The sequence below is a fragment of the Arachis hypogaea genome, chromosome 8 (assembly GCF_003086295.3).
Source record: "Arachis hypogaea cultivar Tifrunner chromosome 8, arahy.Tifrunner.gnm2.J5K5, whole genome shotgun sequence".
Lineage (NCBI taxonomy): Eukaryota > Viridiplantae > Streptophyta > Magnoliopsida > Fabales > Fabaceae > Arachis > Arachis hypogaea.
In genome coordinates, this window is record NC_092043.1 from 50700570 (window position 1) to 50724832 (window position 24263).

The window sequence follows — 24263 nt, forward strand, 5'->3', positions numbered from 1 at the left end:
AACAAAAATTCATAATTAAAACTATGTTTAGTATGGAGAGTTAGAGATTGATACTAAGAGATTGAAATTAAGAGACAAAGATTAAATTAAATTTTTGTATTGTGTTTTGTGTAAAATATATTGGACTAAGTTATATTTTAGCATTATGTTTAGTTGAAGATAAATATAAAAATTAAAGTGTAGACTTAAAATTTGAAAAGTTAAATAAAGATATTTTTAAAAAAAATATTATTAAAATTTTAGCCTCTATCTTAAAAAATTTCATTCTCATGTATTCACACTAAAATTTTGTGTTCCAAAACTACCAAATACAATATCGAATTTCAATCCCAATTTCTGAAAACAAACTACCTTTGATCCCTAAACCCCATCAGCAGTTGCCTGAACTTGAGAAGCATATTGCAAGTTCCAAAGGACATCTTCAATGGATGGTCTGCTCCATGACTCAGGAGAAATGCATTTGTTGGATATAGATATCACAATGGATAGAGATTCTTTAGAACAAGTTGACATCACTATTGGATCCACAATCTGTTTCCACCCATCTTGACTATTGAATGATCCCTATAAAATTATATTAGTTAACAACATTAACCCATCAATTTAATTTTTGATGCATAATAGTAGTTGAATATAGGTTTAGTAATTCTGTCAATTCCTATAATTTAATTGAATCTTCAATTAGGTTCTTATATTTTTTTTGATTGAGTCCTTATACTATATCGAATTTTGTAATTAAGTTCCTGTCGTGATAAAAATGTCAGAATTATCAGACTCTTCTGTTAAACAAAACAAATATGCCTAACATTTGACTGAATATTTCCTATAGTTTAATAGAATATTCTCTTAGCTTTAACGTTTTTATCACTGTAGGGACTTAGTTACAAAATCTGATATAATATAGGAATCCAATTAAAAATAAAAAAACGTATAGAGACTTAATTAAAATTTTGATGAAACTATAAGGACCAATTGAATAATTAAACCTTAAATTTATTATACCCATTTGGAAACATCAGTTTTTAATTTGTCATGTTACTACTGATCAAATCAGATGAAAGATAAATAATATCATATTTTAAAATTTAAACCATAAATTCTAAACTCAATAATTTTACATTTTTATTTAAGAAAGTGGATGTAAATTACTAAATTACTAATGCAACAATATATGGTTAAATTATATTAAGTTGATGATGTATTAAAACTGAACTCATTTGAAACTTGTGTTTTTCAATGATTGGAAGACATTACAAATTCATCATGTAATTTAATCTGAAAATCTTTAATGCATACCCTTTCATGGAGCATAAGTGCTTCTCTTTTAGCAGATAGTGAAGGTCCAACAAGTGCCTCAAGTATTATGAATCCAAAGCTATAGACATCATCCTCTAACCTTTTCATTTGCCTGAAAATTACACATGTATGTTTGGAGAGTCATGGACACTATAAACCTCAAGGAAAGTTTCACAAATAAATAAATACTAAGTCACATGATCTACACAAATTCTTACATTGAATCAGGACTTTCTCCATTTACCTATAAACCATAAAATAAGTCAAATCAGTGAAGATGAATCATAGACATAGAAAAAATGTTATAATTTTACATTCTAATATCTAATTGTGATCTCATTTTTTTATATTTAAATATTAGTCTGAGTGATATTATCAAATCAATTGGTAATTTGTTAGATCAAATATTAGAATGAGTTTCTAATTTAAGCAATGTGAAAATTCACTTTGTATTCATCATAAATTTTATTGCACATAAATTGGAATAACTCAAGATAACACACAAAGATACATTTAATATAATACGTATTAATACATTAGTTATTATTTTTATACAAAGATATCTTCATGTGGGTAATCAATATATGGCTAATATTTTCATTTGAAGAATTAAAAAGGGCAAAAAGGGAAACATACCCCACAAGCATCAGTTTCTTCAGATATAATGGACAATCCATAGTCACTCAACTTTGCCATCCAGTGCTCATTAATCAATATATTATTGGTCTTAAGTCTGTTCTTAAAGAAGCCAGGTATCATTCCAGTGTGTAAGAAGTGAATAGCCTTGGCAATACTAATTAGCACTGATAATCTCTCTGACCAATTGTAAACCTTCCCACCACTATCTTCTGCACATAAACATAAACATAAACATAAACATAATAATAATAATAATAATAATAATAATAATAATAATAACCAAACTCATAAATTGGAAACTTTCAAAGGTTTAGTTTCAACTTTCAAAGGTTCTAATTTATGAAGAAGTATACTATTATATTCCAATGTGAGTTTCTATGCATAAGCTTAGAGTAATTTTAATGAAATATTTTTGGAATATTATTTTTTATGTTTTTAAGAAATAAATTGATTTAAAATTAAAATTTGTATTAAAATTAATTGATAAAATAAAACTAGTTTTGCTTTAGAAAGACGATATCATTTTAATGAAAAATCAATAAAATTTCATCACTTGTATAATTATTTTGATGAAATAATTAAAAATGATATAAAATTTTAATTGAATTAATACTAAATATTAGAATGACAAATTTTATTTTTAATTTTAAATAACTATTTATAATATATAGTCACATAAATACTATTATATCATTTTGTAAGACTCAAAATAAAATTAAACCTAATGCTCTAAAAGTCTAAAAAATTTACCGACTAAAGCTTGTTTAATTTTTTTGCAAATTTAAAGTTCCAAGTAGAAAGAAGAAAAAGTAGCACATGGCATTGAATAACGACAGAGAAAAAGAAGTCATAATGCTAAATTCTCTTGCTAGTATAAGCTGGATTGAATTGCATTGAGAAGTCCACTATATTATGTATTTATTTGGGTGTTATTATATTGATAGAAAAATATATTTTTTTATTTTTTTAATATATTTGATAAATTTTTAGCAATAAAAATAAAAATACTAAAAAAATAAAAAATTATCTTTTTTATGAATTTATAAAATTTATATCCTTTTTAAAAGATTTTTTTAAAAAAATATTTTTTACATAATAGATAAACAAAAAATATTTTTATATTATTATATACAAGCATAATTAATAAATAAAATTTGTATGAGATATTCAAATATAAAATTATTTTTATTAAAAAAAATAACTAAAAAAATCTTTTTTAAAAAACTCACCAAAATAAATCCTATATTTAAATAAAGGGAGGATATTATTTTTTAATATTTCTTGTATAAATCCTTGCATATTATTTGTCAAAATAATGGCATTCATGTGAAAACCAGCACATTTGTCAGTATAAAATAAAAGTTTTCAACTTCAAAGTTAATGATTTCAGTATTAATAAGTGAAAAGTACTAACTAAACCCGAAGGAAAGAAGAGAATCTTTCTCTAGCAAATCAAAATGACATGGATTAAATATTACTATGAAACATAATAAGTACACAACAAAACTTCTCTATGAAACAAGCTATTAGTTATCATATTAAAATTATATTCTTTATATTGGTACCTGAGAGATAGGTCTGAAAGCTTCCATTTGAGACAAATTCATAAACAAGGAAGACATTTGTGTCACTTTGATCTCCAATAACACCATCAATGCAATGTCCCAATAGAGACACTAAATGAGGGTGACGAAGCTTTGCTAGCAAATCCAACCTTAGTTTGAAGTTCCTAATTGTGTATTTTTTTGACAAGGGCAAACACCTTATCACAACTTGCATTCCACTCTCTAGTTTTCCTCTGTAAAGCTGCAACATCATAGGAATAGCTTATCAATTCCATTAGCATGCATTTCGAGTTATCGATAAAAGAGTTTAATTTTTATGCACTAACGTTCAATTAAGTGCGAACACAGACAAATGCAAATAATTTTCATATCTACTGTCTCAATAAAATTATTTTATGTATGATTTTAAAGAAAATTTAAATAAAACGGTCTAACTGAGCTTGTTAATAGATAAAAAATATGATTCAATTTAATAAAAAAATCAATCAATCAAAAATCAGATAAAATTTCGAAAATTGACAGCAAATCAATGGATCGGACCAAATAAAAAATAACTTTTTTTTTCCTACAAAAGTGTCTATTAGTTTCAACAAAAAAAAAAAAAGTAGAGTTCCACTAAATTTATATTGTCAAATGTCAATGTATTTGGAAAAAAAAAATTATTTAGCAAAAACTCTTTTTTAAAAATATTTTTATTATAGTCTAGTTACTTAGAGGAAAAGTTAAAAGTTAATCCCTTAAAATAAAAGTTAAAAACAAAAGTTATAAAGAGTAGTGTTCTAACCTTCCCATATAAATTTTCACCCATAAAATTAGGGTTGTCAAAGTTATTTGTTGCTTCCTTCAACTCTTCCAAGGAATATGACCTACACAAGGGAAGGTCTTCTCTGCCAAACTTTGCAGCTTCAGAAACATACCCTGAAATTTTAGTAACAAACAATAAAATTAAAATCTTTAGAATAACATTAGTAACAACAATATTCATATATATCATTTTGATGAATGAAAAGAAGTGAACACTCACTTACAGTTGTCTTCATGTAAAATTTGTAGTTATGAGTTTTTAAATAATAATTTAAATAGATTTATCAACTATCAACTTCACATGAAGACAACTGCATGTAAGTTATACCTACTTGCATTTGTCACAATTTCAGATGACAAACTTGCTGAGTAGCTATCTTGAACTGATTTATGCAATAGGTGCTGTTCTGATACCCCTTTTGAATAATACCTTTTACAAACTAGAACAATGCACAGAACAAAAACCATAACCATAACAAGAATTCCAACAATGACACCAACAACAAATAATGCTCCAACTTTATGTGATTCCTTCTTCAATTGAGGAATTTCTTCTTTGCAATATGACAATGCATGTTGATGCTGAAAATTCTTCCCAGACAAACAATTTCCATCACTCTTAACAACTCCATCATTTTCGGGTCCGGTTCGGATTAAACAATCAGGCAAGCCCCCCATTAGCCTGTTATTCGAAATGTCGACGAATCGAAGCCGAATGCTACATCTTAGGTTGTTATTTATTGTTCCACTCAACATGTTTGATGAAATGTTCAAGAGACTTATGTTTGGCAAGTTGAAAATTTCAGCAGGAACAGTTCCTATGAGTGAATTGAATGAAACATCAAGCATTTGAAGCATACTTAGTTTACCATATTGCTTTGGAATTTCACCTGAGAATGAGTTCCTGCTTAGGAAAAGATTCTTCAATCCTTTTGGCATTGGAGGAAGTGTTGAATCCAAGTTGTTCCAACTCAAATCCAAGTGTTCCAAGTTGCTCAAACCATTGAAATCTTGCAATCCACCAGAAATATTGTTGTTTGAAATATCAATCTCATTAAGGGTGTTGATGCCAAGAATTGAATTTGGAAAATGACCCTTCAACTTGTTGTTCTTCAAACTAAGATATGATAAATTACTTGATGAGTTGAAGAACAAGGTTGGAATAGTACCATTGAAGAAGTTATCACCCAAATTAAGAGTTTGGAGATTCACCATGGTTGAAATCTTTGGAGGGATTGATCCGTAGAGAAAATTGGAACTCAAATCCAAGTGTTGAAGATCATAAAGCCTATGAATCCTATCAGGTAATGGACCCCAAATTCCCAAAGAAACAAGCTTCAGAACTCTAAGGTTAGTTAACCTTGCCAAAGTAGCAACAAAAGAATCCATTGAAAACCCTTGTGAAAGTGTTTGATCTTGAATTGCATAACCATCAAATCCTTCATGTTCTTCTCTAAATTTGCTCTGTGTCTTGTCACCAATAATCAGGAGTTCAGTGACAAAGTTCTCATTGCATGAAACATTCACTTGTTGTGTTGAAGAACAAAGATTTGTCCAACGATCTTTCCAAATATCCAATGGCTTTGGATATTCTAAGTGCTTTTTCAGTTGAAGAAGCACAAGTGTTTGAGAAGATTGTAACTGAGCATTGCAATTAACAGCATGAAAGACACACCAAACAGAACATAACAGCACAAGAACCAAGTCTTGGAAGGACCCCATTGACAAAAATTCTGTCTTCAAGTGGCTTCAAGGAGGAACAAAACAACTAGCATATATGAAGAAAAGAATCCAATGGAAAATCAGAACTTGTCCTTAAATCTTAATTTGCCATTAAGATGATACCTGAAACCTTGAAACCAATGTCAGAAAAAAGAAAAATAAATGGGATGTGAGTATATGACTACATCATAGCTTAAAAAGCCCCCATAAAAACTATATCTATATAGAAACATTAAAAACACAATTGAAGATTTTGTAAAGAAAAAAGTGAAAATAGTAAAAATAATAATTTTTTTATTTTTTTTTCAAAATTCATAAAATAAAAAATATTAAAAATAAAAAATAATATAAACCAAACGCATTCTAAATAATTGGTTAGTATTTTTATATTCTATTTTTATTTTTCATATTTTTTAAATTTTATAAAAAATAAAAGATAAAAATAAAAATGCAAATTAGGTGCATTCTAATATTTATTTATTTATTTTATGAGACACAAATTTTAAAAAGACATATTAATACATAAATATATAAAATATACGTATTTAATATCAATTATTAATGTGTATATTAAAAATTAACAATTAAATCAGTCATTAGTATATAACACATATTTATACACAATTGTATAATAATTAATTTAAGTAATTAATTTTTTATAATACATAACATTTTTTATTTAATATTTTGCAAAAAAATAGAACATATATTAAACATGAAACAGATATTTATTATAATTTTATCCTTTCAAAAGAGTTAAGAGAAATTCTATTTCTCATCTTCTGCAGAAGTGGTAGTTGTGGAAGCATTAATACAAAGACTGAAAACAAAGATTGAAAAAAGCTGCTTCTAATAATGAAGAAAAAGAAGATACACACACCTATATATATATATATATATATATATATATATATATATATATATATATATATATATGCAAATTGCAAACTTATCTCTCTGTTTCTGGATATCTGATTAATTAAATAACTATACAACCAATAACAAAACAAATGAAAGAAGAAGGAGATGCATTAGTAGCAATATATATTAATATTTTTGCACAGAATCCAAAGATATGAAAGGTGGGGTACCTGAAATTTAATGCATTTACTCCTTCCACATGCTGCTATATGCAATTATGCACTTTCTTCAATCAATAACAAATGGGCTTGGTCCTGGTTTTCTTCTGAAAATGCAAAAAAGAAAACGTGAGGAAATTATTGAAACACTGTTGAAGAATTATGAACCAACTACCAACTATATGTGTGAATATAATGTTGTGTATAAAAACCTGTTTTTTTTTTTCCCATTTCATCTTGAAGATGCAACTATTTTGAAGGGTTAAGTGAAGAAAAATGGATATTGGTGAAAAGTGAAAGCATAAGAAGGTTGAGACTTGAGACTAGTTTTTCATCATTTAACCAAAGTTGTTAAGAACTAGGGGTGATGAATTGATGGGCCATGCATTTATTCATATTGTAATAGTATAGGAAAGTTATCAGGTGTACCTAGGAACACCGGTGTTCCTGTTGTTTTAACCGTTGATTTTAATTAATATATATTATATATATTTTTTATAATTCAGATCAACGGTTAAAACAACTGGAACACCGGTGTTCCCGGTACACCTGAATATAATAAGTAATAACATTCATAGAGGTACCATATACGGTGGGGCCCACAATCATTGTTAGGGTATGTGTTTACATCAATTGGTTGATTTTTATTTTTATTTTTTTCACTTTGCTCATCTATGCTCAAGAATTAACCGACTTTAAAAAAAAAAAAACTCTTTTTTGGTGGTTTATTTGTGTTTTTAGCAAGTGATAAAAGCTTCATAATATAAACAAATGAGTTTAATTTTAATGTATTAAGAATGGTACACAATTGTGCAATTACATTTGTTCTTTTGAACAATAATTTACATAATTAATATAAAAAATAATTATTTTTTATTGATATAATACTATGTAATTAGATACATATATAAAATTATATTACTACATCAAAATTAAATTCTAAACAAATTTAGTGTCCCCCTAAATTCAGTGTCTCTTTAGATTATTACGAAAGAAGACTAATTTTTGTTTTAAAAAAAAATGTGTATAATTAAATTACTTTTTCAATTTATATTATCTTATCTAAAAATGAAATCTATGGTTTCCTTCAAGCTTATGAGAATATGAGGTATATTTGTCCCTAGTTGGTTAGTCTTTGATTATATAAGAAATACATATATTTTTATTTTTTCTACCTTGTACAAATGACAATAAGATTTTATTTTTAATGGAAAAAAAAATGCTATCGATTCTCATCTTGGATACAGGACGAAAAAAACCCATAAGGACCTACCTGGTGTCTATAGTGAACAATAATGTTAGTTCCGTTGCTAGTACTATCCAATTTTAACTAGAGATAATAATTTTCAACATGATGACATTTTTTTATCAAAAATAAAAAATAAAAGATGAACAATTACTTTTTTTCCCCAATATTTTCCAGCTTGATAGATATAACTGTATAAGAATAATATGTCTTGTAGCTGAATTCTATTTAAAAATATGTAATTAGTTAATAAATTATTACATACATAATGTCTAAGAAAATATCTTTTTTTGAGTTATTTTTTTTATAAAAGATATTATGTATAAATAATTTTATGTTTGGATATTTTATGTAAAAAGATCATTTTATCTATTAATTATATTTGGGTATAGTAATATAAAAGTACTTTTTTGTTTATTTATTACATAAAAAATATTTTTTTAAGAAAAAAATCTTTAAAAAAAAGATGTAAATTATAACTTTTTAAAAAAGATGTTTTTTATTTTTCTAATACTTTTACTTTTACTATTAGAAATTTGCCAAACATATTAAAGAATAAAAAAAATCTTTTTTCATTAATTTTTTTTATCAAGAAACAAGCACAAAATCTAAACTATTAATACTTAATTTAATAGACGAGTGAACCCATAATTCAACCAACTAAGTTTGTTAAAGAATTGCCACTCTAATAATAAAAAAAATATATAAGTATTACCCAATTCTTAATTAAGCCTATAGGTAATTGCCATAGTTAGAAATATTATTTGTCTACTCAAGATTCAAGTAGTGGAAAAAAAAAACAGCTAATATTTTTACTCTCATTTTTTCTCTTTCTTTTTTTTGTGGATATTATTTTACAATTTCCATTGTATGCAAGTTATTATTGATAACTGATAACAACATATGTGCAACCATATCTTGACAGGCTGTATTCTATATATTTTGAAAAGCACAAGATGCCTATTTGCATATATAGCCCTTTGTGCACCATCTTCAGATATATGATTATTTTATCTTGTATGAACTCTATAATAATAATTTCAGGGAAATATTTTTATATTCAAAAAGCTATTAGATCTATTGGGAGGAAAAGAAATGATATTTTTTGTACTACAGTATTTTTTTTTTTTTGCATAAAATCAGAAATAAAAAAATGATAATTTATTTTTATTTTTGTCTTATAAAATTTTTAGTAATCGAATTATGTATCTCTTCTCAGATTATAGTTTAGCATAAATTTATCTATATTTTTTATTTAGTTTCAGATTTAATATGTAATCCATAATTTATAAATATTGTTTGAACGATAATTTTTCTTCCATAAAAAATTTAATAATAATAATAATAATTTTTTGATGTCGGTATAACTCAAGTGATATAATTTTTCATTCTTACCTAAGAGTCTTGGTTCGAATCTCACTTTTAATTTTAGAAAAAAAAAAAACTTTTTTGATGTCTTTAATACTATTTCACTGAATTACCTTCTTGTTGTACTTGGAATTTTTAAACATAAATAATGCAATATTTTTTCAAATAGAGGTAAATACTAAATAAAATCAGTTTATCAATGAAAGTTGATAAAAATGGCAGAAATTAAAGCGAGTTTAGATATATTTATTCTCTACGATCTAAATATATAAAAAAAAAGCATTGAGAATGGAAGAAGATTATTTATCATCACTTAATTAACCAATTATTTGTGGATTATATTATTGCATGGATGGAAGAATTAATAATCCAATATAGTTTAATTTATTTCTTCATAGAAATACTTTATACTCATCAATACTTTGGGACAATACCTACAAGATATATAATAATTATATTTTTGGATTAATTTCTTTTAAAGTAAGAATATTAGTAAAATAAAAAAAGTAAATATCTAATTACTTTTTGAACTAAAATAATAATATTCACATATAATAACAATTATAAATTTAATAATAATTAAACTTTTAGTTTATCACTTTACCTATCCCATTCTAATGTTGCATGAGGGATGATCTTTTAAACGTGATAGAGACTTATAAACTTTATAACCTTTTTCTTTAAATGTTATTGCCATCCTTTTTTAAAAACTAAAGTGCTGGCGCACTAGACACATACATGAACATTCAAGGAAGCCACCTGAGTAAAATTTATCCGATTTTAACTTTCATTCTCACATTACCATTTTATTAGCATGTCATGCTCTCATCATCATATACAAACTAAGATTTTTTTAAAGAAATAATTTAATTATTTTAATTATCAAAATAAATAATTTATAACATATTTACCAATTTACAATATATTTATTTATCTTGTTTACACTATAAATGAGATAATTTTACACGTATCTCGTTTTTGTTTACAATGTAAACGAGATACATAAAAATGTTATTTCATTTATAGTATAAATGAGATATATGAAAATTGAAAAAAAAATATAGGTATCTCGTTTATGCTTTAAATGAGATACGTGTAAAATTATCTCGTTTACAGTATAAACGAGATAAATAAATATGATGTAAATTGATAAATATGCTATAGATAATTTATTTTAGTAATTAAAATAATTAAATTATTTATTTAAAAAAAAACCTACAAACTATAGTTCTAAAAATAAGATCGAAATGTCAAGCTTAATTAGATTAATAAAAAATCAATTACTAAATCAATTTTATTCAAATAAAAAATCAATTTAAAATATACCAATAAAAAAATAAAAAAATGATAAAAAATTAATTAACTAATTAAACCAATATAATTTTTTAGCAGTTAACTAATTTAAAATAATAAAATATAAAAAATTATTTTTCGTAAAAAATATATATTATTTTATTATATATAATTTAATTCCAATTTAACTTCAATTAAACTTTTAACTCTTTAAATTCTATTTGACCAATTCAATTTTCAAAACCTTAATTCCAACTAATTTGAGAAACAACACAAATCAAAACTATGCAAGACTAATTGTGTATAATTCTTTACTATTAATTAAAGAAATAAAATTCAAATATGACATTCTTTAAAAAAAGTTACTAATAAGAAATTACATATGACTAAATCATATAAAAAAATCACATTAAACGAATTATCCTAAAGATTAATAACATAAAGATTAGATTTGGTGAACAAAAAATGCTAACCGAGGGTGTTCTCAAAGTAACTTTCTCAAAAGGATTTGCTTTATTCTTTTCTTAATAAAAACCATTAATATTGTAAAGCATAAGAAATTAAGAATCAGTTAAAAACTTAAAACAAAGGTAAAAGGGTTACAATAGAAACTACTGAATAGTTGTGATATTATCCTTAATTTAAACTCAATGGAATATATTATCAGGAATGTTAGGAACACCAATTTTATAATTTATAGTTATTAATCAATTTCTATTAATATTTTTAATAATATAAAATTATATTTAATAATATAAAATTATTTATTTTTTTACTAATTCAATATTATAAAGCATAATGCATAGCTTAGGAAACCCCACACTCTCTGTCTCAGAGACCTTTCCTAACTCAATAATTGCCCAATAGTCCATTTACCAAAGAGGTTTTATTTGATTGCTGTCCACACATTTTCCTTCTTCATCCACGTTGATTTTATTCATTTTATGAAATTATTAAACAAATTTAATCTAATATAGAATATAAAATATAAATGTGATAGAGTTGATAATGTTATTATGTCGTTTTGATTTGATATACTCATTTGAAATTGGTTCAGTTACTTTCTATAATTTTATTAAATTTTTAAATTAGATTTCTATATTTTATTTTTTAATTAAGTTTTTATATTATTTTTTAAAAATCTTAGTCTATAGACTACAAAGATACATGCATTTCTTAGTGAGTTTTAATCAAAATATTTTGATTAAAGGACGTTTAATTTTTTACAACATTTTTATAACACATGAATATGTACATTATTTAAAAATTAAAAAGACTTAGTTTTGATCAGTCTGAATTAACTATCAAATTAGACATAAATAAAATATATAACATAACTGAATGGAGATTTTTTATGATTTATTATGGATAAACTTAATTTTGGAACAAGGTAGATTGACTATATTTATGAACTTGTATCAACGGTTTTTTATTCTATTATTATAAAAGGGACAATTCTTTGGCTATTTAAACTAGAAAGAGGTAATTTTTTTCTATTTTTTTATTTTGTGCAAAAAACCTTTTTTTTTTACTACACAAAATAGAATAAAATAGACAGATTTTAGGTATTTAGGTTAATTGATGATGTCTTACTATAAATCACTTATAATTTGTGATAATTCCATTTTTTTCTATAAAATTTAAAAGGATAACTGTGATAGCATTCTTACCTTACTAAACTCATATAAAGAGTTTAGTAGTCAACAGATCAATTTAGATAAATCAACGGTATTCTTTAGTAATAACACTCTTCTCCCATTCGAGTTCATGTGGCAAACAAACTAAATATTCACCATATTGGAGGTCAGGACAAATATTTGGGGTTTCCTTCTCTTATTCATAAGTTTAAAAGAGAAATTTTTAGTGAAATTAAAGAGAAGATAAGGAAGAAGATTCATAGATGGCAACGAAATTTATTATTAACAGGAGGTAAGCAGATTTTATTAAAAGCAGCTGATGAGGTATTGTCAATTTATACACTCTCTTGTTTTAAATTACCAAAAATTTTACTGTAAGAAATTCACAATATTTTGACAAATTTTTTGTGGGATCAAAGAGGTAACGAAAGGCGTATAGTTTGGATCAGTTAGAACCAAATGACACGGCTAAAAAAGAAAGGAGGTCTTGATTTTCAAGAGCTTAGAGTCAAAAACTTAGCTTTACTAGGCAAGTACTTTTGGCAAATCACAACAAAATCTCAATCTACTCTAACTTTAGATATACAGGGAGAAGTATTATAAATATGATAATTCAATGAATGCTGAATAAAAAAACTCACCTTCGTGAAAATGGCGGAGTATGTTGGAGGGCAGAAAGATTGTTGAGAAAGACCTCAATTGGAAAGTAGATTCCAGTTCTACAATTTGAATAATTACTAATCCGTGGCTACCTCCTCCATATCTAATTAACATTGCTCCTGATTCTAACCTTGGTCAGCACATATAAATTAGGGACTTATTGACAGAAAATAGAGAATGAAAATAGGATATATTAAATGAATTTTTTTTACCTAAAATTAAAAGCATAATCCAATCAATTAAGCCAGGAGAAGGGAAAGATGTTCTGTAATGGTCCCTCAATAAATTCAGATAGTAGATTTTTTCATTCAAAGCCAAAAATAAATCTTGGAGAGAATCTAAGTACCTCAGTTTGTAAAGATCTCTAGAAAAGAAGAATTCCTCACAAATTCCAAATTTTCATTTGGAAATGTCTTCATGAATGGATATTGGTATTATCTCTTCTTCACCGGTGATTCCCTTCCGCAAGTCCCAACTGCTCGAGATGTCAAATGGAAGAAGAAACCATTAATCATTGCCTTACCCAATGCCCTAGATCAAGGATTTTCTGGGAACATAGTCCTTTCAACGCAAATATTATCAACCACAACTTCACAAGCTTCCGTCAATGGTGGAAAGTGTCACTTCAGCGTTACAAAGTAGACATAGAGGTGGGAAAAAGGTAGAACTTTTAGCTTGTCTTTATTGAAATGTTTAGAAGGCAAAAAATAAACTAATCTTTGAGAATCAAACTCAAATTCAATGGAAATTTATTTCGTTGAGATTAATTGGAGAAGAACTAAGTTTATCCCTCAATTTTTTTTGACTCACTTTCTACTTTACTTTTTTTATTCTCTCTCTTTTTTTATTGTATTTTATCTTTCAATAATATTATTAATGTATTGAGATAATTTAGTATTTATTGAGAGAACTCCATTTTTTCTATTATTCTATAACTTAGAGAAATATTTATTTATTTTTTAATGAATAAATTTACTATTTAAAAAAATAAAAAATATAAAAATTTAATTACAAATTTCATAAAATCATATGAAATAATAGAATAATTAGACCTTTAAAATTTTGAATAGAAAAAAGTGTTTTAACATTTAACATCTGGGAGCTTTTACCATGTACAAGTTAAACATGCTTAAGCTATTTTTGAGTGCCAGTTCCCTTTTTTTTTCGTCTTTTGTAACACATGATTTGTTTGACGGTCATTAATTGGTGAAAGAACCACACTAGAAGATGATTTTAATTATTTTGAGAGAAACTAAAAAAATGTGTCACTTGTGTAATTCAAATTATACAAAAAACTAAAAATTGTGCTAATATATCATATGTCATTAATTAAAAAAATGATTTATAGTTGTATATATAGGCTAATTTTTTTATATGAAAAAATATTGATATATTTTGTTAAAAATTATATTATTTAAAGTAATTATAAGTGAGTGAATTGTATAGGTAAAAAATTAACATATAAAATGTGTGTTGAACACGTGTCAATATTTTAGCAATGGAAAAGTATGATGAGCCAATGAAATATTTATACAATGTGTACAATGGAGTTTTATGAAGTATTAGAGATATAATCATTAGTGTTACCTTTTTCCATTAGTTGAAACTTTTGGGATGAATGGTATCATGACATGGTATTAGAGTGCTAGATTTGAAAGGTCAAGGGTTCGATCCTTGATAAATCCTAAAATCAGTTTAATTTTTCGGAAAGATATTTAATATACTTTAAAAGAAAAGTATAGGGTACCAATATATTATCTGCCAACTTATTATCAACAATAATTAATTACTATATTTTAAACACATGTATAAAGAGACACATTCAAAAAATATATCTATAAAAATATTTCTATTAAACACAGTTATAAAAAAGATATTTTTATTAGACATATCCACAAAGACACTTCTATTAAACATAATTATAAATAAAAGTTGGCAGAAGTTGACAGAAATACTGTTGGTAACATAACGAGATTATACTTTAAATATTAATATTCAATCAAAATTTAATTATCTCTATATTAAAAATAATTTTTGTATATATTTAAAGAATCAATTTAAAGTATCTAATATTTCAATAACTAAATTAACGCACACCTAATTTTTTACGGAACATTTTGATTATTAAAAAAATGCGGCGACAACAATAATAAAATATTGTCAGAGTACAACTCAAACAACATTATTTAAGGATATTAATTTAATTCGTACAAATAGTCAAATACTAAGTAAAATTTTATTGAAATATTCTACTATAAATTGTACGGACAATTTATCGGTTTTTAAGGAAAAACAATTAAAATGTGTCAAAAGAACAAATTAATTGCAACATGCTTCGGGACCAAATAATGGCAGGATTGTTATGCATTATGCATTGTTTAGAGTTTAATTTTGTTAATTACATTAACAATATAAACAGCTACTCAAAAGTTCAAAAATCAAAACTATTATTCCGATAAATAACTTTTTGGTCTTGAGATATTAACATATTATTGTGGCCCAAACCTTACTGGATTGTTTTTATTGCATGGCCAAAAATACGGCCAAAAATGAATTGGCCCAAATTCAATTTCTAAAAACAAACTGTCTGTAATGTTAGATGTCAATTACATTGTTTTTGGTATGTAAAGTTGGAAACATGAGAAATACCAAACAAAAAAAAGTTGGAAACATTAGAAAAAGAAAAGGATTAATTTTTAGAAATTATTTTGAATTATCAACTAATTAAAAAAAATATATAGATGTTGCGAAATTGGTTATTTAATCTAACTTGGCAAATTGGACAACTTGGCTCCAGTAGTTTTGTCCGCGTTCATTGTACGCGTTTACTTTGTTATTCTCTCATCCAATTAAAAAAACGAAAGTAAAATTTACGTACAATCATCTTTATACGACGTTATTAATAAAAAATTATTTGATAATTTAATATCTTTATTAACTTTTGAATAATAAATTAATCAAATATATCAATCTAATAATTTAATCAAACATATTTTTAACTAATAACTTTACATAAACAAATTTTCACGTGAGTTTTCACCAAATAACAATAGCAACACACACGAATAACGGAATAAGATACCCCAAAACCAAACGCAACCACTTGCGAATTCCCGACCCTCTTGAACCTCTTTAATCACCGTCCACGTGTACACAAAACTAATCTCAACCGTCCAAGAAACTTGTGGCCCTTACCACTTGGCACCGCCTTTCCCCTTTACGTCCACGCACTATATAAGGACATCAACCCGCTCCCTTTTTCTTCATTGTTTGATTGTTGTCTCAGTTCTCGAATTCTCTCGAAATCTTTCGTTCTCTCTAGGTTCGTGTCTTTCTAATCATGCTGTTTCTTTTCAGAAAATTATAATTTAGGTTTCCTGTTTCCTTTGTTATGACGTGTTGTTGTTAGTTATGAAAATTTTGAAGTGATTAGGGTTTATTTTTCAGAAAATTCTTTTGTTGATCATCGTTGAGCTAGGAATTTTTTTGCCTCTGTTTTGAGATCGATTCTGTTAGCGATGGCTATTTTTTCTTTGAATCGAAAGAAATTGAGTCTGATCATGGCTGTGCTCTCGGCTTGATGTGTTGTTTCTATATATGTTGATCAGAGGTTTTTCTTTTGTTGATGATCGTTGAGCTAGGATTCTGTTGGTGATTGTTGTTTCTTATTTGAATCAAGAGAAATTTTGAGTTTGATCATGGCTTTGTTTTCGGCTTGATTTGTTGTTTCTGTATATGGTGATCAGAGGTTTTTCTTTTGTTGATAATCGTTGATCTATGAATCTTTGGCCTCTGTTTTGAAATCGATTCTGTTAGTGGTGGTTGTTTCCTATTTGAATCAAAAGAAACTTTTGAGTTTGATCATGGCTATGTTCTCGCCTTGATTTCATGGAAATCCCTAAACTGAGCTAGGTATCTGTTGATAATTGTTGTAGAGCTATGAAATCTTCAGTTACTTATGAAAATTGATTTACTTTATTTGGTGATTCCTTTGATATTCTTTGAGTAAATTAAATTTAAGCTCAATTAGGGTTATTCTTAATCTGGTTTGTTATATGTTCCGCAGTTTATTTGTTTAGGGTTGATAGGGCCTATAAAGACACGTTAATACTTAATAGGTTGTTTAGAGTTGCATGTGTTTGGCATCTTCTTGTATACTAAACCTTTGCATGATCTTTGCTTCCTTTGCAGATTCTTTTAGCGTTCGGAGTGTTATCAAGTCCACAACAACCCAAGTACATGGTTGATTTGGAAATCCAGGTCCCGACCCCCTTCGACCCTTTCGCCGAGGCCAAAGAATCGGATGCCCCCGGGGCAAAGGAGTATGTCCATATCCGCATCCAGCAAAGGAATGGGAAGAAGAGCCTGACCACAGTGCAAGGGCTGAAGAAGGAGTTCAGCTACGAGAAAATCCTCAAAGACCTTAAGAAAGAGTTCTGCTGCAACGGCAATGTCGTTCAGGACAAAGAGCTTGGCAAAATAATACAGCTTCAAGGGGATCAGCGCAAGAACGTTTCTCAGTTTCTGGTTCAGGTTGGTCTGGTGAGGAAGGACCAAATCAAGATTCATGGTTTTTGAAGACCCTGCTCTTATATGATTTTTATTTGATATTAATTTTTTTTAAGGTTGTGCTCAATTTAGTCTTGGTGGTTTGAATTATTATTATTTTTCCATAGTTGAGTTTTATGAGTGTTGAAATAAGTGTGGGTTAAAACATCCTTTAATATTTTATCCATGTGTATATTCCATGGAGACAGTTGTTGAACTTGGATGTATGTTGGGTGATTCATATAGTAAGAATAATAAAAATGATTTGTGTTTTCTTCATTTGGTGATAAACTTTCTTCTGAAAGCACAAACAGAATTGGGAGTAACCGAGTGAGCCCAATTCCCTTCTTTAATGGGTTTAAGTGCTGTTACATGTGGCATTTAGAACGTGATACACGAGTTTTTCTTCTTCTAAGGGCCAAGTATGAGACCAAAGTTGAATAAAGAAACGAGAATCCAGCATTCGAAAATCGTTTGCCAGAGAGACCAATAACTAATTCAGAAGGTTGAAGGAAAAGGAAGCATTTCAACTTAGATGGATAAATTATTATATTAATAATAAAGTCGAAGTTATAATCTCTCTCATATTTCTGACCAATTCAGAAAGAAAAGAAATTGAGCTGATAATATAGTTTCAATGGCAATGCAAATCGAGCTTTAAATTGTTGTGGAATGCTTAGAAAATATTATTTGGCGGGGCCTAATATTTTTTTTGCAAGTGAAGAATCAAACTCAATTCATTGTGCTCATAAAAATGGCAATTCTATGGTGTCAATTCTATGGTGTTTATGAGTTTTTGCTTAAATGTTGTTTAACTTATTTTTTGTAATAAGTTTTGATTTTTTAAAAATTATTTATTTTTATATTTTTTAAATAAAATAATAATTTTTAATCTTTTTTAATAAATAGACACTATAGCATTTACTTATAAAAATTTATTTCTTCATGAAATACAAAAAAAAAAAAATAAATAAAGAACCCTCTAACTCAATTTGTTTAACAACAAAATTCTAAAATTATATCTATTTGTTCGTCTAACCAAATTATCACAAAAATTACAAATAATCATGTCACGTTTCGTGTGTGTTTGGATTACAGTTTGCAAACGGGAGTTTGCATAAAATTGATTTTGCAAACTTGATTTTGGTCAAAAGTAGGTTTGTGTTAAAGTGATTTATGTTTGGTAATTTTTGTATCAAAATGGATTATAGTAAAATAAATGTTGTTTGGCTTATACCATTCAAAATCACTTTTAGATAAAAAATTACTAAAATAGACGTCAACTTAGATTTTTTTTTTATATTATCCTATTGTTTTAATTTAGATATTTAAATGGATTTTATTAGTTAATTTTATAATAAAATTAATATTTACTTACTAAAATAAAAATAACATATAAAAATAGACAAAATATTTTTTTAAATAAAAATAAAAATTATATATTTTAGATATATATATATATATATATATATATATATATATAAGAATATTTAATCAAATATGTTATATTTTTTAAGTATTAAATGTTACTTTAGTATTTTTTTACATCGTACTCTTATTCTAGTACTCTTAATAATCTTATTTTTAATATTAATTTAAAATCCAACGTTTATGATTTTATTATTATATATGATTAATTTTTTATTTAATTTATCTTTTTTAATGGAATCATAATCTATATTATAAAAAATTACACTAAAATATAGTATAGGAGAATTACAATTATAAAAGATAGTATTGAAAATAATAAAAAAAAATTAAGTGATTGAAACAAATCTAAAAGTTCTTAATGATTTTTTTATATAATATATTTTTAGTATTTTTAGTACTCTTTTTTTAGTATGTTATAATTTTTTACTATTATTATTATTATTATTTACAGTTAATTTTTTTATTTAATTTACTTTACCTAATAGAATTAATAAATTATATTATAAAAAGATAATAACAAACATAATACATAAAAATCACGATTATAAAAGTGTATAATGTCAAACAAATAGTTAAAAAAATAAAAATAATAAATAATAGAAAATTAGAGCTCATATAAATAGAAATAACAAGAATTTTATAAATAATACAATAACATATATAAAGGATAAAGTTGGTAAAAAGTAAATAAAAGGTTAGTATCTATGGCTAAAAGCCCGTTAAGAAAACGCAGAAGCTAAAAATAGTTGCTTCTTGTAAATGCTGGTTTTGGCAGCAGAATCACTTCTGCGTTCATGAGAAAAAAATTTGCCAAACCAAAAATTGAAACTTTCAAGAAATTTAAACGTGCTTCTTCCCTTCCAACGGGTTTCCCAAACACACCCTTCATCATCCAATTCAAATATTAAAACTTATAGATATATTTTAGTTTGATAGTATATTTTTTTTAGAGTTATGTTACGTGTATATTAAAATCAGTTATTAGTATAAAATATACACATTAAAAATAAATTAAATTATATATATTTATATACAAATATATTATTGATTAATTTTAGTGGCTAATTTTAGTATATAAATATTATTTTTTTATATATCATGATTTGGTTATATTTATCTTCTGTTATGATTATTTATGTGATGATAGTAAAGAATAGTTATTTTTAATTTTTTATTAATATTCAATACAATAGATGTATATGTAAATTTTTTATACCAATTTTATTTTAAAATTAAATTTTTTATTAAGCTTTTAATATTCTTTAGTTATTTAACAATTATTTACAAATATATTATAAAGTAGTCATTTGAATAGAAAATATTTTTAAATATAAAATATATATTAAAAAAAGATATACAATATATATATTTATATATAAATATATGATGATTATTTTAATAATTGATTTTTTATGTGTATATAATTTTTTTTATTTAATCAACTAAAGAGATGTCGATGTTCTCTTAAAAATTTGGTGGGTAAAATTAATTTTATTTATGAATAAATCTGTTAGTGCTTTAATTTTTATGGTATAAAATTATAAATAATATTATAATAATATATTATAAAATATTTACTCTATTAATTTTTTTATTTATTTATTTTAATAAAAATATTATTTATATATTTATATATAAATATATATTTTATATTTTAATAACTGATTTTAATATACACTATCGTATAAATACGTGATTATTTTAATTTTGTATTTATTCCCAGATCCCAACCAAGGCAAATGGGTAAATCTAGGTGAGTGTGTAAAAGAGTGCATTTGAGAATCCAAATAGCTTACAGTAAGAAGCTAGAACAAGCTTTTAGTGCTTTGGTTTTCTCTCTCACTCAAACACACAACAATGGCGGCAAGTAGTGCAGCTCCCAATTTGGAAGATGTGCCATCCGTGGATCTCATGTCGGAGCTCCTCCGCCGCATGAAGTGTGCTTCCAAGCCCGACAAGCGCCTCATTCTCATCGGTACCAATTTCATTCAGTCTTTTCAAATTAGGGTTTCATTCAGCTTCACAAACAAATTCTTTTTTTTTTTTGTAATCTATTTACTCTTGGTGAACCGAAATTTTATCCTGTGTCAAAAGTTATAGAGATTCTCGGATTTATTTAGCCGATTATTAATGTCTTCAATTATTAGTGAAGAAGAGAAGCTATATTTTTTTTTCTCAACAATCAAAATTAATTCATCCTTTTTTTAGTTTTTTTAATGTGCGTGAGAATTAGTATTTTGAACTTTAAAACTTTTTTATACCTCTATTTATTTGTTACCTGTTTTCATCCTATGATGATGTTCTTTATAATGCAAACCAGTATTTTTGAAACACAGTACTAATTTCTTTTTTCATAAAAAAGTAAAAAATAAAAAATAGGGGGAAGTGAACTTGAATGGATTAAAGGTCTTTATTGTAGATTGGATTGCAATGGGTGAGATATGAATGATTGTTTAATTTCCAATGTTAGCATGAGTTATTTTGTCTGTAATTTTAGCATTAAGGTAGAGTTATTTAAGATAGCATATTTTTAAACTTAAAATTGTTCATACAGGTCCACCTGGGTCAGGAAAGGGCACACAGTCACCAATTATAAAGGATGAATACTGCTTGTGCCACTTGGCTACAGGTGATATGCTAAGAGCAGCAGTGGCAGCTAAAACTCCACTTGGTGTCAAGGCAAAAGAAGCTATGGATAAGGTAAGTGCATTATTTGCTATTTGGTGTGTAAATTTAGATCTTATATACCTTATTTAACTAATATCATTTGATGAAATTTTAGGGAGAGCTTGTATCTGATGACTTGGTTGTTGGCATTATAGACGAAGCAATGAAGAAACCATCTTGTCAAAAAGGTTTCATTCTTGATGGTTTTCCAAGAACTGTAGTTCAAGCACAAAAGGTATTATTTTGCTGTACATGAATTTTTAGTTACATGCTCAATTTATAAATTTATAAATTTATCATTTTAGACAATGCTATGTTGGGATTCATTTGTTTTTTCTTACTTTGCTTACAGCTTGATGAGATGCTAGAAAAGCGGGGAGGCAAAGTTGATAAAGTGCTCAATTTTGCCATTGATGATGCAATCTTAGAGGAGCGAATTACCGGTAGATGGATACACCCATCCAGTGGCAGAACATACCATACAAAATATGCTCCTCCTAAAACTCCTGGAGTTGATGATGTAAGTTTGAATCTCGTGTTATAGGTTTAAATATAATTTATGGACATCTATGAGATTTAAGCTTATTTCGAAAGTTTCTGTTGAATTTTTTAAAAATTTTTAGATTACTGGCGAACCTCTTATTCAACGCAAGGATGATACTGCAGCTGTTCTTAAATCAAGATTGGAGGCATTCCATAAACAAACCGAACCAGTATGATTTTGAATGCTAACGTTATTTTGGTTCTAAATCATCAATGATATACTCAATCTTTGTTGTTTATACTCTGATACATTCTATAAAACAAATTTGTTTATTGGACCAGGTTATTGATTAATATGCAAAGAAGGGCATTGTTGCTAATCTTCGTGCCGAGAAGCCTCCCAAAGAGGTGACAGCTGAAGTTGAGAAGGTGCTTTCTTCTTAGGGGTCCTATTGAGCATGATATATAATTGTTTTGCCGTTAAAAACTTATTTTTGCTAATTTTGTATTTTAAAATATTTTCTAAAACTCTAACCTTTCACCTTTTTTACACATTTATTTTGGAAAAAAATCGAATACGGCTATTGTCAAACTCAAATCAAGAGTTACATTTTACTTGGATGAAATAAAGTTTAATTAACCGTGACTATTCTGGATATTTTTATGGAACCAATTCAGTGGTCTTGCATGAATTTTTTTGTTTTTGAACGTTAGTGTTGCTTGAATGTTATCTCATGTTATTTACACCCAAGTATATTATTGGGTAGGTTGCTTGTGGAAACATGTTATTTCCAATGATTTCTTTATTTTTACTTTTTGGTCTTCAAATGAATTATAGCTTACCAGGCAGAGCTTGGTTGTGACGTGGAAATGGGTAAATATAAGCAAATCCGAAGACTAACAAATAAAGTTGTTTAGCTTTAGATATTACATTGGAACATATATATTTTGTATCGCATTATGAGTTTACATTACCCACAAATCAGATCACTAAGGACTTGGAGATACCTGTCTTAGAAGTTAGAACATAAATCCAACCATAATTCACTTCAATCAAGATATTCAAGTTTATTTTCTAGACATCTGTTCTTGTTCAAGGATTACTTTTATAAAATTGATTTGGTCCATAAGGCAAGTTTTCTAACTATTGGAGCCTATAGGCATTGAAAAACGCAGTGGCATAATGATTAATGTTGCAAACGGGTTACATTTTGTGGTTAGCTCTTTAATTCTTTGAAGAACTCCAGCAATAAAAAGGAGATTGATTTATTGCCATTCAGGGTAAACTAGGATGTCTCGGATGGAAAAGGATTTTTTTTCCTGGTTATGTTGGGCCTGTGGGCTAAGCACATGACCCAAAAAACAGAAAAGGCCATTGATTAAATGATTACTCACAACTATCAACTGAAATCTTACCTCATCTGCCCTATGCATACTGTATTAAATTATCTACATCCTGAAATTTCAATATTAGCTCTGAACACTTTATTTTTATGTATTAATCCCTTAAACATACATATATTACATCCAGACACTAGAATTAACTCTAATTATAAAAGAGCTATCCTGTTAGAAAAAAAAAGCCGCAAAAGCAAATAAATAAATAACTCCACTGTAAATCATTAAAATCGCCAAAAAGAGAAGTGTAGGCGACAAGAATAATCTTATTTCCTCCAGAATTAAATGTTTTGTCGTACTAAAACTACAGCATACTTAAAAATTGATTATTCAATTAGAGTTCACGGCCACTTGTTCTCCAGAATTAAATGTTTTGTCGTACTAAAACTACAGCATACTTAAAAATTGATTAGTCAATTAGGGCCCA

General features: G+C 26.5%; 3 protein-coding genes across 6 annotated transcripts; 2 read left to right on the plus strand and 1 right to left on the minus strand.

Moving 5' to 3' along the window:
* Window positions 1–213: 213 nt before the first annotated feature.
* Window positions 214–7474, minus strand: LOC112708167 (probable inactive leucine-rich repeat receptor-like protein kinase At3g03770). 4 transcript variants are annotated; one of them, XM_025760340.2, is made up of 9 exons: window positions 7318–7474; window positions 7118–7212; window positions 4637–6149; window positions 4285–4418; window positions 3501–3741; window positions 1933–2141; window positions 1515–1540; window positions 1297–1408; window positions 214–564 (listed from the first exon to the last, which is right to left on the minus strand). In XM_025760340.2, the coding sequence occupies exons 3-9, from the start codon at window positions 6024–6026 to the stop codon at window positions 361–363; spliced, it is 2316 nt and encodes a 771-aa protein (XP_025616125.1). In that variant the 5' UTR covers window positions 6027–6149; window positions 7118–7212; window positions 7318–7474; the 3' UTR covers window positions 214–360. The 4 variants fall into 4 exon arrangements, with proteins under 4 accessions (XP_025616125.1, XP_029144518.1, XP_025616123.1 ...); XM_029288685.2 differs by having other exon boundaries at window positions 1933–2144; window positions 5195–6149; window positions 7318–7465; XM_025760338.2 differs by having other exon boundaries at window positions 1933–2144; window positions 7318–7465.
* A 10074-nt stretch (window positions 7475–17548) lies between these two features.
* On the plus strand, window positions 17549–18136 carry LOC112708169 (protein translation factor SUI1 homolog 2). Its single transcript, XM_025760341.2, has one exon. The coding sequence runs from the start codon at window positions 17549–17551 to the stop codon at window positions 17885–17887; it is 339 nt and encodes a 112-aa protein (XP_025616126.1). The 3' UTR covers window positions 17888–18136.
* A 2875-nt stretch (window positions 18137–21011) lies between these two features.
* LOC112708170 (adenylate kinase 4) lies at window positions 21012–23087 on the plus strand. The gene is made up of 6 exons (XM_025760342.2): window positions 21012–21263; window positions 21843–21988; window positions 22071–22190; window positions 22308–22475; window positions 22579–22668; window positions 22781–23087. The coding sequence occupies exons 1-6, from the start codon at window positions 21146–21148 to the stop codon at window positions 22790–22792; spliced, it is 654 nt and encodes a 217-aa protein (XP_025616127.1). The 5' UTR covers window positions 21012–21145; the 3' UTR covers window positions 22793–23087.
* The last annotated feature ends 1176 nt before the right edge of the window (window positions 23088–24263 follow it).